A 15,429-nucleotide genomic window follows, 5' to 3' on the forward strand; every position below is an offset into this window, starting at 1 on the left:
TCCCCTCCTCCTCCTCCTTCAAACAGAAGCAAAATGCCCGCTTTCATCCGCGGGGGTCGGTGCCGGTAGCTTTGCGAGCGCGCGCGGAGCGGGAGCCCCTCCTGCACGTAGGGCGCGAGCGCGGAGCCAGCCGCCCCGCTCCTGCTCTATGGGAAGTTTTGGGGGGGCTGCACGGGAGCAGCAGCCGCAGCAGGTACGTGGCCGGAGTTTTGCAAGAACTTCTTTGTTTTAATGGGCTCTGCGCAGAGGGGTTGGTTGGTTTTTTGAGGGTTTTTTTTTTGGCACTTTCTTTCCATTTCCGACCTTTCTCTCCTTCCCCCCCCTCCCCCCTTAAAGTTAGAAGGTGGGAGAGAGACTTTCCTAGATCTCAGTAAAAATGGCTGTCAAACAGCCCTTAAGTTACAAAAACCAATGGTTCTCCAAAAAAGTCTTTTCCTCTTTTTTTTTGTTTTGTTTTGTGTCCCACCCCCTTTCTTCTTCTTCTTCTTTTTCTTCCTCTCTCTTTCTTTGCAGCGCCTGCCCGGCTGCTCTGAGAAAGGATTTTGAGGCTTAATGTCCCGCCGTTGAACTGCAGCTTTGCAAGCAGCAGCTGCTTTTACCCCCCCCCCCCCAATCCGCTGCTCCCAAAGAAGCTGCTTGTTATTTTCATGCCTGTTTCATGGGGTTGGAAGTTTGGGGCGGTAGGAAACGCATCTGTCACATCTGGAGGAGTGGAAGGGCTAGGCGGGATTGCTGGGGAGGACAGGGAGGTTTGGCTAGTGGGGCTGGCAGGATTTTGGATTCCTCTGTGCGGGCTCCAGAGGAGGGGTGGGAGCAGGGAAGGCGAAAGGGAAGGTGGCTGGCTTAGGGCAGAGGAAAAGTGAAAGTTCTGCCTTCTCTTTTTATGATCTTTGTTGTTGTTGCTGCTGCTGCCACCGCCTTGGGAACTTTATCAACTTGGGAAGCTGCCTAAACCAAGCTGCTGGGACCTGGGTCTCTGGGCAACTTCCCCCCCGCAAAACCCCCTCTCCCTCCATCTCTTCTCACCCTTTCTTGCAGTGCGCGGAGAAAAATATTGCAGGGGCAGGATTGGGTATGAATCACTCCAGACAGTTACTTTCTCCGCCTGGGGTGAGTAGTGTGGGAGAAGCGGAGGGATATTTCATCCGTTGATGCCCAGCAAAGTGATGTGGTTGAGGACCTCTGCAGCTTTTCACATCTCATCCCTTCAGAGGGTTTCAGGAGAGTGGATGCTGTTGTTTTAACTGGCCTGTGAACTTCGGGTGTTTACAGACGTGCACACACACATGCGCTGATAAAGTTGCAGCTTCCAACTCCTGACACCACGTGAAAAGGAAAGGTAAAAGGAAACCTCCTCTACCCCCTGATTTTTAATTTTATCCCTCTGGTGCATAGTTTTGATCCGGTCCTTTGGGTACCATGTTTGTGGCCTTCTGCCAGTTTATATGTAGATATATTTATGTAAAACATTTTCTCTCAGCTCTTTGCCAGCTGTTCCACATTTTCCAGCTGCCACTTCAGTTTGAAATGATGGGCTGTATGGATCTCAAAGTAAAAGAGTCTTTTTAGTCAAAGGTATGGATGGCTGTCCACTTGCTATATGATGTTTAGAGTCTCATTAACCAAACCAGCCAGCAATACACACTACAGCCCTCACTGCCCCTTCTCCCCCCACTCCCACCCTCCCTGCCTTTCGGGGCTGCACTCCACACCCCATCCCCCCCTCCCGTTTTATTTCCAAGGTTTAATAAAGCATGTATTTATTTTAAGGTTCAACATGTACATTTAATTTGTTCTATGTTGCTCTCAAAAGAACTCAAATGTAAAGTGTCACAGAACCTTTGAAATTTGTGACTAATTAAATTAACAAACATTTTAGGAGGGCGCCAGTCCCTCTGTCTGTCTGTCTGTATACATGATATATGTATCTAGATGGGAATCACTGAAGTCCATTTAAAACTGAGAAATCACTAAGTTTTCCTGCATTGTGCAACTGTTTTTGGATTTGGGCATTATAAATTGAAATCCACAAGAATGGGCCTGAGTATTCTTGAGTATTTGTGCAGTTGCATTGTAATTTGGAAAGGTGCCTCACTGATTGATTTCTATAATTATTTCATTTGGGTCCTTTATTAAAAATTAATAATGATCTGACAGTTTCCTAATTACATATGTCAAGATTATTTTGATGGAAGAAAGATGCTATTTTTTTTAAAGTAAAGTAACCTTAAAATGTAAAAAAAAAAATAATTTCTGAACACACGACAGTATTTCAGTTGAAGGATTAAAGGTAGTAGTCAGTGAATATAACAATATAGAGTGTACAAAGTCTCCAGAGAATTAGTTTATGTAATGAAATTTTGGGTTTTAACTGGCAAGTACATAAATACTTATAGTTTGTTAATCTGCAGTCAAATTTAAAGCATAAATAACGTTACTCTGTGAGAGAAAGCTACTCTTAAGGGGAAGGTAATTTCTTTTACTCTAAGGACTGTGTGGTTTAGGAATCCCACAAATGGGAAAAGGACATTTTTAGTGTACGCAGTTCTTTTTTATTTTAAAAAAGAAGTAAAGGAAGTAAAACTATGGTTTAAGGTATCTGAATCAATGCATTATTGCACTCACATGATTGCACATGGCTTTCAGTATGACCTCCTGTTTTCCAAAGCATTATTCTGCACAAGTAGCGTAAAACAAAGACATCACCTGTAGTTTCCTTACTAAGTAGAATAATGTTTCATGCCTAAGACATACACATTAGATAGCACATTTATCAATGCACCTGTAAATTGTATCTGAAGGTATGCGTTTATAATTTGAAATAAAAACGAGGTATTCTGTAGCTAGGTTGTAAAGGTCATATTTTTTTTTAAATCTTGGGATTTATGTGGTACATAAGCTGATATAATACGGCTCTTTCCATTAAGCTATTAGAAGACTTCAGTTCTTTTTGTAAGCTACTTAATCAAAATATTTTAAATCATCCATTTGAATCCAACCCAGAAAACTTTGAATGACATATGTCTGGCTTATTTTTGGCAAAACTATTTTATTACCTGCACTCAGCAGCAGGTTTGATCTTAGCTCTGAATTCAAGTAAGGAGTGAATATTTTTTTTGCAGTGCTCTTGTGAAGTTAGCCGTCTTTGCTTGATTACTAAGGTATATGATGCTTATTAAAGCAGGATCCATTTGGAGGGGGGGGAGAAGGGGGTTATGAAAGGAAACAGTTTAATGATCATTGTTGCATGCACTCAAGTATATGGAGACAGTAATGTACCAAGAAAAAGCAGACTTGAAGGAAAAGTGAATCAATGAGTCATGAAATCCTCAGGAAAACCTTAGTAATGGAATGTTAATGCTTTTAGGCTATAGTAGATTATCTTAAAAGTCAGACTTTTTTTCTTTATGCAATTGTTGTAAATCCCTAGCTAAAGAATACTTTGAAGAAGGCTTTAGTTTTGCTGGCACTTAGATTCTGTAGTCAGTCTGATTGTTTTGGAAAATTCAAGAAATTTTTTGCCAACTTGCAGGTAGGCAATTAAAATACAAAAATGGCTATAGAAGAAGATATTTAGTCAACAAAAGGTTCCGCTTGAATAATAATTTCAAGTTGTCTTTTTCACCATAGGTTTTATAGACACCTCTCATTAGACTTTGTCATTTTTATATGGGAATTGATTTGTTATATTTTAAATCACATAGTATGAGACAGAATAAACAAAAATAGGGCATGGGTGCTGCTCCAAACTTTTCAAGTACTTTCAGTGTATTTTTCATCTTTACTTTTATTTGATAGGTCTGTGAAATAGAGCTGTAGACTGGCAAAGACTTTAAATGAAATTTCACACTTTGATGATTTTTTTCAACTTTGATATATTGACAGCAAAAGGAGCTGCAAAGCTTTTATATAACTTGAGCAGTAACGCCAAGCAGCAGTCAAATGTCTCTATGCATTTGTGTTTAACTGCAGAAGAAAAACATGTCCATGGGCAGCAGAGGTTCTTATCAACTCCCTAATCCCAGATCCCAGCAAACCTTGAGGGCATGCCTCAGATCTTGCTGAAATCATTGTAGACTCTCACAGTTTGCAGATTAAATATGCTATGTGTTCCTGGCTCCAACAACAGTTTTATGAGCTCACTAAGCTTCCTGTTTTAAGATCCCTTTCTGAAGTTTTTAGGAGCTGCTAAAGGCAATGCTGTCTGGAGCAAGTGGTACTTGTTAATTTAGAGACACTTTAGATATTTCATTCTGTCTGTAAAAATAGCCAAAATTGTTATTTTTCAAATTGGAAGTTGAGTTGTACTGAAAAGCTCCTTTAAAGAGTGATGCTGTTGTTTTAATATGATTATAAATACAAAAAGTTGCAAAGTTTATATGAAACATAATTTGTTTTATGATGGCTTGATTCTGACTAGGGGAATTAAAATAAGACTTTTTCAGCTGTAATTCCAAGCACAACGTATCTTTTAGTTCCTAATTTCTGAGCCTCTTGTAACTGATTGTTTCCTAGGCTGCTGTAATGCATACCATTTAAGGTGTTTTTTCCCTTCCCCTAACAATATCAACAAAAAGAAAATGTTTTCTGCAAAGGATGAATTGCAATCATTCAAATAGTTAACACTGGGGATGGTTGGCTGTCAGGAAGATACAATATTATACTTTAAATTCTGTGCTTTAACTACCCTCTAGCTGGTGAATACTTAACTCCTATATTTTATTCACTGTAATCGTGTTTATGTATTTGGCGTAATAATCTTAATTAAAAAGGAAAATACTTATATCATTATCCAACAACATGTGTCATGTTATTCCCAAGAGAACTTGAGCCAATTTTGTGCTTAAAGGTTATTCAGTGAATGAAATTGTGAAAGCCCATTTGTCAAGGTACTGCATGGTTTCTGTTAGTTTTCAACCCCCAAATTCATTGTCTGCATGGCCCAGTCATTAGTCATCAGTGTATTAGTGCTGCCTTCAGGCAATGCTGCCCAGCACTTCTTCACACCATTATAGCTCTAAAAGTGTACTCTGCCGACTTGTAGAATTACTGCTCTGATTTCCGCTTGGCTAGGTTTGAGGTAAGTCCCCTCCCTACCTTCTAGCTCACTCTAATCCCTGCTTTCTTTTAAGGCTGCTTTCTGCAGAGATTTACAGGAAAACTTTCTTAAAGACTGTCTTGGCATCATACTGTGGTTTTGTGGTGGCATGCAGTGTACATATAAATTGTACTTGCACTAAATTGAAAGTGCACTAAGTTAGTTGCTCATCTGAAGAGTTGGTGAGTCTCTCTTTAACACACAAAGAAAAACCAATCAGTTCATTTTTGCAGATGCCTAATAGGTTATTTCCACTAGAAATAAGAAACTAACTCACTGGGATAGAGTATCTCTTTTTACTTTTGACTAAAGGTTTCTGGGTGTCAAAATAATACATTCATAGCATATGATTAGAGATTTCATTTAACGATTGTAATAGTTGAAATATCCACTGGAGTTTTAGTCGTTTTGTTTTAGTAGACATGTATTGGTTACCAAAAATGCTTCTTATCTTAATTGTGTCCAAAACACTGTTGTTATTTTAAGGTTGACTACCTGCTACTTAGATTAGGTTTGAAGGATCAAATTACTCGTGATAAATTAGAACAAAATATGTTTGGATTCTTTGGTTCAGAACCATGTTTTCCATTTTTGTTTTTTTTATTTTTAAAATATATACATACACAAATCTGGTAATGTCAGGCAAATCAACTCCATGTAAAAGAATACCTCATCCAGCTGGCTAAAGAATGGAGCTTTCATTAAATAAGATGTATGAATACCTGGAACTGAATAGTCAGAAACACAGATTAAGCCAGTGTCACTTTAATACAATGTCTGTTGTTCTGAACTGTGTATATTAAAATGAAATCCTAGCACTAAAGATCTTAAGTAACAGGACATGTGGTTTGGTGCAGTTTGGTTTGACACTTTGGACCATGATTCTGTATGAGTGGTTTTTCTTGGAAAATTAGACTGCTGTAGAATTCTGTGATTATACCATATATATGAGGTGAGTTGACTGTGAGGTAATTTATATTGCAGGATTGTAGACTTGTCTTATTGTAATTTTGTCAGGTTGCAAAAACTGCCAGGCGTCCTAATAGTGTTTTACTGCTACAGTGAGACAGAGGTAAAACTTAAAGTTTAAAGGTAAAGATAAAGTTTTTATAAAGTACCTTTTACACTGTAAGTTCATGGATGCATGTTGATTCCCTAGTGCTTTGCTTGCAAGGTTAAAACATCTGTGTTAGGTTAAAATATGAAATTGTACTATATGGATCAAAGTCATCCCTAAGCTTAAAGTATGTTGAGTAAATAATTAGAAGTCCAGGATTTGAAGTTTTGTGATTTTCAGAAACATTTTGCTTAATTTCTTTCATCTTACTTTTAAATGCTAATCGTAAAATGTGGCTTTTCTTCAGGGATTTCCACATCTTAAGCAGGAAATAGAAGAGGCACCCCAGACAGTTGTTGCAGTGTGTATACATGACATATGGGATGACCTACGTTATATATATTCTTCACTGAGTGTCGTTACTTTATAGATTGACATTGATCTATAGGTTGAGTTTTGATTCTAAGGAAACTTCATCTGTTTGAATTGGTGATACAGAGCAATGGATCTTAAGAAAATGATCATGCCACTGGAATTCACATTTGGCGATAATGTTCTAATAAGACTGCCTCTGCATTTTTCTGTGGCAGTTGTGGTTTCAGTGAATTTTTTGTTTGATGAGCTAAATAAACCATGACACAAAGCACATCCATTACAGGTGTTTGTAATTTGTTTTTACCAACTGATTCTAAAAAAAGGGCAAGAAAAGGGGGGAAACACACCATACCTCACCACAAGTGTTTCCAGTGCTAATAACAGTATCAGCAGAGGAAGTCATAGGGCTTGTTATCAACACAGCAAGACTTGCTGATTGTCTTCCTCTGTGGCATATTCTCATCCTGTCAAATCCACAATATGAGTGGCTAGGACTAGATTTTATAGAACTCTGTTATACAGAAGGAAGTTACTATGCTGATATTTAAGTGTTTCTTAACCTTGTTTTCAATTTATTATTGTTTGGGTCATAAAGCAAAACTGTGTGCGCCCTTGAAAGAGAAGTTTGAAGTGTACCCAGTAATTTTAACCAAACTTATTACTATAAATGCCAATATCTAGATTTTTTTCCATGCTAATTCTTTTAAGATTAAACATACTTTGACATAGTTATTAGAATATTTTCTAACCAAAGAGTGTTAAACCTTAGGCTATAGGATTATAAAATATCAGGCAATAGCACAGATTATTCTGGACTTTCAGACAATATCAGATAGTTCAAGTGAGCAAGGGGTCTATGCTATTAATGCTTACTGTGTTGCATCAAAGTTTTCTTATTCTAGAAAAAAATTGAAAAATGAATTTTTCTTTTCTTTCTTTAGAAATAACAGGTATGCATCTTTATTCAGTTAAACAGATTCACAATTTATTTTTTAATCCTGGTTAGTCTGTTAAGAAGGTCAGAAGTTAGAACAGGGAAAATAGAAGTCCAGAGGCTTTATGGTACAGATAGTATACTTTTAGATATACAGGTACTGGGACTGATTTTTTTTGGGGTGGGGTGGGGAAGGGAGTGTGTGTTGGGGGGATTCAGTAACATAACTTTAAGACAATTGGATAATTAATTATAAATGTTTACCCAGAGAGATGAGTGTTGCCCAAAATTATTTAAAAGTGCTGTATTATGATATTAGTAAGAGCTGCAGAATCAGACCTCATGTTTATAGTGGAGCTACTTACTTGAATAAGGCTTAGAGGATTGGGCTATCACACAGCCAAATTCTCCCAGGCAAAACTCCCATTCAGTGCTGTTCTGTCAGGGTAAGAAACTGAGAATTTGATATTAACTCCATATTTTTTCCCTGTGAAAAGCTGCTTTATTTAGACTTTAGGTATAGCCTGTTTTCTACTCTTTAGTTGGAATTTTTACCCACCCGCTTTCAAAGTTCCAGTAACAGAAATAGCAATAATCTGCTTGTATTCATAGACAGGTGAAATAAAACCTATCAAAACTAAATGAGGTGCTTCCTCAGTATGAAGTGTTATTGCTCTCTTGTTTGGTCCTACAAGATCTTTGTGCTGTAAAAATTAATAAACTTTAGCAGTGGCATGTACGAGTAGATGCAAATAAGTGTAATTTCTCTGGAAGAAAGCATCTGTTACACATGATCAGTAGTTCAGTGCACTACATAGAATAATTTCTCATTTAGGGCTTTATTCATGGGACTGATAATAGTGCTGGTTTTGCCTAGTTGGTTGCCTTTGTGTTTGTGATCCTGTATTGTTATTGCTACTAGCTTTTTAACCTATGAGGAACAGATCACATCACATTAACCAGGCTTTAATTTTAGTTGTTTTTTAATTTTTTAGTAGGCGTGCCAGGGTGGAAATCAAATGGTAGTAATGTATAAAAGATTCCACAGGCCCTCAAGAATTTTGAAGGGGTACATTATTACACTTAGCTTTACTTTTTGCAATTTTAGCTAGCAAAGCTTTATTATATGATTCTAGCATTTTAATTTTTTTTGTTCACAGATTTATAGAAACTATGCAATCATGAGAGAAACCTTTATAGACCACTCATGGAAAATAAACAAAGTTAAGAATTGCAAGATAAAAGATTTATCCATTGACATATCACCACCATTATATATTAGGAGTCCACATTTGTCTAGATTATATTAGAATCAACACTATTGTGACCATTAATGTTGCAAGGGGCATAAATCACAGGAGAATTTGGCCCAGGGTTAGTTTTACAAAAGTTTTCAAAATTGTAAATGACCCAATGATATTTTACAAAGCATGGAAAATTATTTAAATATTTTTTAAAAATCGCCATAATTGAAGTAGTTTCTTTACCTGGATAGAAAGTGAAATATATCATAAGGTTAATCTTAGAACAGGAGGATATTTGATAAAATACATAAATCATTTGTGATTTAGTGGAAGAATTATCAAGGGTAACTATTTGAGTGAAGTCTTGTACTCATGTTTGATGCAGAGCAGTGCTAAAATTTAAGGCGGCTTTGGAAGTTAAACATTCCCATATCAAGCTTGTATAAATCAATGTAAAATAGCTCTCACATAACAGTATAAAATTGTTTCATGTAAATTTTGCTTTGGATTGTATCTGAACAAGGCAGACTTTTCTTATCCTTAAATATTCCCAAGGAATGGTGTAATCAGTTTTGATAAAATTGATAAAGGGTCCTTTATGCTTGAGAGAGACTGTAATTTCCTGATTGTTCTTCATGCCTCCCCTTGTGTTTTTCACTTTCACACAGTTTCTCTGTTTGAGATGTATTGTATCCCCAAAGACTGCTCCCAGTAGCGTGGATCAAAGCAGTACATATGAACACCCCAAATACCCAGAGTCATTTCTGAAAAATTAAACATGCTATGTTTGCTTGCCCACTGATTGGGGCACTCTGGATGCTGATAGCAATCAGTATGAACTTCCCTACTGCTGATGTAATGATGATGAATGCTGTGACACTGCTATTTCAGACAATTCTTCTCAGTGGATGCAAACCACTTGTTAATGAATTGAATACAACTACAGCAGTATCAAATAAACGAGAGAAAGAATTAAAAAAGAGACAATATATTAAAACACCATCCAAAAAAAAAAGATAAGAAGTTGAAAGGAGGCAGAAGGCTGTTAAAGCTCATAGGAAACATAAAGCAATTTATACATGAATCAAGATACTGCAATGCTGTACTTGGGTAAATAGTCCTGTTGAGGTCAGTAAAACTGTTTGCTGTAAGATACTTGAATGAATAAAGGCTTTTGCAATATCTATCCCTTAGAACTAATAATTGTGAGAGGGCAAAAAGAAAAGAAGTTAAGTTTTAATGAGAAGTTCAACTAAATATGCTTATTAAGGTCCTAATTGTCTTCTGTTAAAATAGTGCCACTCCATTGATTTCAGTGGGATGAAATCAATGCAAGTGAGGGGAGAAGGGAGATTCTGCCCTGCTGCTATGAATATGACTATTTAACTATTATGAAAGCCATTTTTACAATGATTTGACTATAATACATATACACAGGTAATTATATGATTTCATGTTGCTTGGAAAAGTCAGTGAATTTTATGCTTTATAACTTGTTGATATTCAAATTCAAGTGATGGTTTTCCTCTTTTAATTAGTTTACTACTGGCATCCTTTTCTTACAATCTTTCTAATTGAATATGAAATTGGTAATAGTTCGGAGTTAAGATTTAAAAAGAAGACACACACCTGCAGACAGGTTGCTGGTATGAGAGGGATTAGGTTTAAAATGGAGATCTAGAATTAATTGTGCCATGGATTCAGGCCTGCGGGAGAATTACAAAAGGTTCAAGTATGGTTGAATGGTAAAAAACCATGAATGTTTGCTTTCAGGAAGGAATGTTTATCCCTTTATTTACCTATGAAAGTTTAAGCTTTAACCATGTAGTCTTGTAGCATTTCCCCCTGGTTGCTGTTGTTCTCAGGCACATGCAGATAGAAGACAGCTAGCAGAAACCAGCTTTCCAGAATCTGAATGTAGAGTTTGCTGCTGGAGAATATATATGTAATGTTTTTGGGTCAGTTAACTGACCCAAATGCAGAGAGGGTTGTAGACACTAAAAAAAATAAACCACATAATATTTTATGAGTGAAAACTACTTCAGCCTGGCCTTTTTTCAGAAAACTTTCTGCTGGTGATTAACTGCCAGTAGAAATAAAATTTCACTTTGTCCTGGGCCTTTAACTATTTTTTTAATAGACTGTAATTTTATGGCACCTATACTTGTGACAGGCCTCTGCTCCGATGCGTGTTAGCACGCTTTGCAGCAGACTCGATTAATCGAGTCTGCTGGAGAGTGCTAATTAGCATGTTCCAGCAGCCTCTGTATCACATGTATTCAGCATCCCTGCATTTCCAAATGGTGGTGGGGGCACTTTAACTGAAGTTCATTGAATAAGCTTGAGTTAAAATGCCCCTGCCACCATTTTGAAGTGCAGGACACTGAAAACACATGACACTGTGGGCACTTTAATAAGAATGGCTTTCAGAACCACTCTAATTAAACCATCCACCTCGGAGCACTTATATGGACGTCCTTACATATTTCATTATGTTTTTTGAAGGGAAAAATTACACTTGAACTTAAGGAGAGGGAACCTAAACATCTGAAGTCCCCTCAACTCATACTGATATCACATTGTGGCCCCTTATAAAGCCATAAATAGAAGTGCAAGTCTCTGATATTTGTCATCAATTTAAAATAAATATGGTACCCTAAAAGTGACCATGTATGTATTTTCAATTGATGATATCCGTATCAGATCTGCTTGGCTAACATGTCAAAATCTTTTTTTTTTTTTTTTTTTAGTGGTTGCTCTTGCAAACTCCTTCTACTATTATTACAGTCTAATATTTCTGTCAAGCACATCAACAATTTTTGCAAACAACCCCGAGTTGATTTGAAAATGGAGGTCCTGATGCAGCAAAGCCCTCAGCATGTAGAACTCTTAAGTTATTTTATTGGAACGTCTGTGTGTATTGGGTATAATGAAGGTGGTGGTGGAAGGAGAGACCTGTAAGAAAGAGGCAGAATAAAACAGAAATGTTTATCTGCAGTGATACTGCATCTGCAGTGGTGACAAATAAAAATAGACCTCCATATGTAAACTGAAAAGATATGACTCAGAACATGCACCAGGAGCAGATATTTATATTAGCAAGTTGCCAATTTTGCAATTTTCTGACCAAAGTGCTCTCTAAAATAATAAGTTGATAACTTGGTTTGCCTTGCTTTGTATCACCAACCACTCAATGGGGCAGTGAGCAGCAAAGAACCACAGAAAGCTGTGGTAACAAAAGCTTTAGATTAATTTAATTAAAAACTGAGAGAGGAAACAATAATTACCCCCTTCCCCCCAACCCCCATCTCCGCAGGCAGTTGACCTGTGAAAAGACTAGACAAAAACAGGTCCTGTCCCAGGCTCCCTCAGTTGTAGAGCATCTAAAGGAACATGTGGCAACCTAGTGCTCTACGTAGGGATGTTATCAACTGCTGCATTGACCCATCTTTTGTATTGGACTCAGATGGTAAGATGTCTGTCATGCTTGTACAGTTATGACCAGACAGAATAGGTGAAGAGGAAGAGTCATACCTCATAGTTGCCTGGGAATAAGTAAAGCTGAAGGAGATTAGTCTTCTTTTTTCATTTTCTGGCCTTTTATTTAGGTGGTTCATCTGTCCACCTGGTTCCATGTAACTATGGCAGAAAGTGTGTTCTCTTCATTTTTAACAGAACAGCTTTTTAATTATTTTGTTCCTTGATGATGCTCCCAGCCCCAGGACCACATCATGTAGTCTCATAGCTGGAAGGCCCCTCAGCTGACCCAGACGTCCAGCTGTGGGAGCTAGCTACTTGATGGTGCAGGGGGAAGCCCAGTATCATGATCTCAGGCTTCCCCTGCACCGGTAATAAGGTGTGATTGGATTTGTTGTGTGATCCCACAGTCCCACCTCCTACCATGCACATGTGTTATGGCACGAAGCATAATTGTGTGGATCATGCATCAGATCCCACTACACCTTTTTCCTTATGTATGGCAGGGTCCTTGGTTTCCCTTAACTGACTTAAAACAAGGGTGGAAAGAGTACAAGAAATATACTGTAGAATTGTCCTCTATATTGACTGGAAAAGGCATGGTAATTAAAGTGTGGACTAACCTTATTCAAAGAAGGAGACAAGAAAAGAGAGAGAGAAAATATGTGAGAGATCTTGAAATTTTCACCTATGAAGTTCCTATTAGAGTCTGACTTCAAGAGTATTAGACAGGGATGATCCTAAATTGATTATGGGGTTGGACTAGATGATCTCCTGAGGTCCCTTCCAGGCCTACTCTTCCTTCCTGAGAGGCTAGGAAGTAGCCTGTTAGTGTTGTAACTAATTACTACTGCTATATTGGCACCCCTTTTGGGGTGCATTTGGTGTTGGGAGGATGAAAGGTTTACTTGTTGACTGTAGTCCAGTCTAAACTGGGGAAACTGGTTAATATTTATACAGCAAATAATGCAATTAAATTTCTATATGGGCTTTATTGTGAATTGTTTTGTAATGTCTGTCAGAGTAAGGTTTGATATGTTATTTGTATTTTATGTGAGAACTAGGATTAGTTGTTAGATAGACTAGGAAGTATTTGTGTACTACTTTGTGATTAAGAACTGTGCATGTTGAATATTGATTATTTGTATAAGGCTTACTATAGGGGAATTTTGTGCCAAGTTAAAACTGCAGACGAGATTCTGAAAAATAAGTATGTTCTTGTACAGACCAGAATCACTCTCTGCTTCTCGGTACCTCAAAGTAGATACACTGCTTCATAGAGTATTTTACCCCTGTGGATAACCGAGGGGTGCTTTCTTAGGTTTAGGTCATTTTTTTCAAAAGCTCTTGGAATAAGGAGAAATGATCTCAGAGATAAAAAAGAATGAACAAGGAGTTGATGCAGATTACGCTAAAAGTAATTGGTGAAAGGCAGAATAACCAAACATGTTTTTTGCAGGCTTTTCCATTTTCAGTTTTGTCATGCAAAGAAAGTGATCCCATTAACTGTCTCTAGCAATAATATTTGCCTTTTGCTGAGGTTTTCAGGGTGTTGTTCCAATATGCTTTTTTGAGTTACATTTTTAAAACAAAAATGAGAGATGTTTACATGAGCTGGGCAAGATAGACCCCAAAGATGTATTTCTCATTGCTATTTTAGTGATAGTGTGACTGTTGAAGCTTAAATATTTGGCTTCACCAGCTAACATAATGGTCAGTCTGAATTCTGCAGTGTGGTTCCGAAGTGTTCAGGACAGGGGGAAAAATGCTGGCTTTCTTACACAGGTCCATTAAAATCTTACAAGGTTTTCTAACAAAAAGAACCTGAATGTCACACAAAATGTGCTTGTCTTCAGTATTAGCGTTTCCTTAAATTCCTCAGGAATTCATGCATGCAAACCTGATTTGAAAGGCTTCATGAAATGGCTTGTGGATTACTAATGCTGATGTGCTGCAGGCTCTTCTTCAGGTGAGAAGTGTGCCAGGTTTTTGACTAAGCTTTTTATGGCATTTGAAGTTTATGACTCTATTGTTTTATTCAGGTATTAGTACAAGGAGAACTGAAGTAATGAGAAGTCATCATGGAAGCCCAGTCCCATAGCTCTACCACTACTGAGAAGAAGAAAGTTGAGAATTCCATAGTGAAATGCTCTACTCGAACAGATGTCAGTGAGAAAGCTGTTGCCTCCAGCACAACTTCTAATGGTGAGTAACAGCAGGGATTTACTAGCAGCCAAACCTACGGTAATTTTATGTTCACTGCATTCTTTGTGAATTGAGCATTTGCACCTGGATTAGTGTTTGTTCTAAGAAAAGGCTAAAGAAAGCAAAGGGGAAAAAGTGGGTAGGATACAATAAGCTCTGTTTTGGCATCATACCTAGTATTTTTCTTCCAAAATATTTAATTTGAGATGTAAATGTGCTAAGTTATTTATTATAGGAAGTTCCTGTTTTGGCATTTTGGAAATCATCTTGATTAGCCTGGCAAGGGTTTCAAGTGCTCTGCATTTTGCCATGGAAATCTCTTACACTAGTTAGATAATTAGTTATTACAAGAGACACAAAAGTAGCCTTGTCAAAATTGATGGCAGGTTTTTCTTCTTCTTTTTCAAATAAACTTGTAAAGTTTTTTTCCCCCCTTTATCCCTGAAGTTCTTTAACGGCTGGCGACAGAACATCAAGCTAAAAGTGTATCCTCTAGTGAATTCATTTCAAAGTTGTGAATATACAGCTCGCAGATTTGCAAAAATGGAGAAGTTTACTCAATTCTCCCTAGAGATTACCTCATTTGGCAATTTTACACATTTGCTGCCACTCCAAATTCCCACTCCTTCTCTTTGTTTAATTTACAAGTGCTAAATTTATGGGTTCTTTCTAACGTATAATTCCCATTGAAGTTAAGGGAAATTTTACTTGAATCAGGACTACAGAATTTAGCCCCACAACTAGTGATTGCTGGAGATTAAGTGGTAGATTTAGAACACAATTTATGAGAATCAGTCTGACAACTATCATGGAAGAAAAAAATGTATTGAGCCCTGTGTGCATCACTTGTAGAATGCACATACATGGCCATGAAGAAAAGGAGACATGAGACATGATCAGAGAATAGCAAAAGCTGGGGACAACGTGTCATAGTTTCATAGTAGTTTGGGGTCAGAAGGGACTTGAACAGATCATCTAGTCTGACCCCCCGCCACAGGCAGGAGCACACACTCGGATCACATGAGCCCCGGCAGGTGTT

At 37.5% G+C, this 15,429-nt stretch overlaps 1 protein-coding gene across 1 annotated transcript in view; it reads left to right on the forward strand.

The window, feature by feature from the left end:
• The first annotated feature begins 29 nt into the window (after window positions 1–29).
• GLI3 (GLI family zinc finger 3) overlaps window positions 30–15,429 on the forward strand; it is a 277,052-nt gene continuing 261,652 nt past the window's right edge. Inside the window, exons 1-2 of the mRNA XM_025200050.1 lie at window positions 30–193; window positions 14,228–14,390. Coding sequence (XP_025055835.1) covers window positions 14,267–14,390 — 124 coding nt within the window. The 5' untranslated portion in view covers window positions 30–193; window positions 14,228–14,266. The remainder of the gene's footprint in view (window positions 194–14,227; window positions 14,391–15,429) is intronic.

Source organism: Alligator sinensis, unplaced genomic scaffold (genome assembly GCF_000455745.1).
Source record: "Alligator sinensis unplaced genomic scaffold, ASM45574v1 scaffold254_1, whole genome shotgun sequence".
Taxonomy (NCBI): Eukaryota; Metazoa; Chordata; order Crocodylia; family Alligatoridae; genus Alligator; species Alligator sinensis.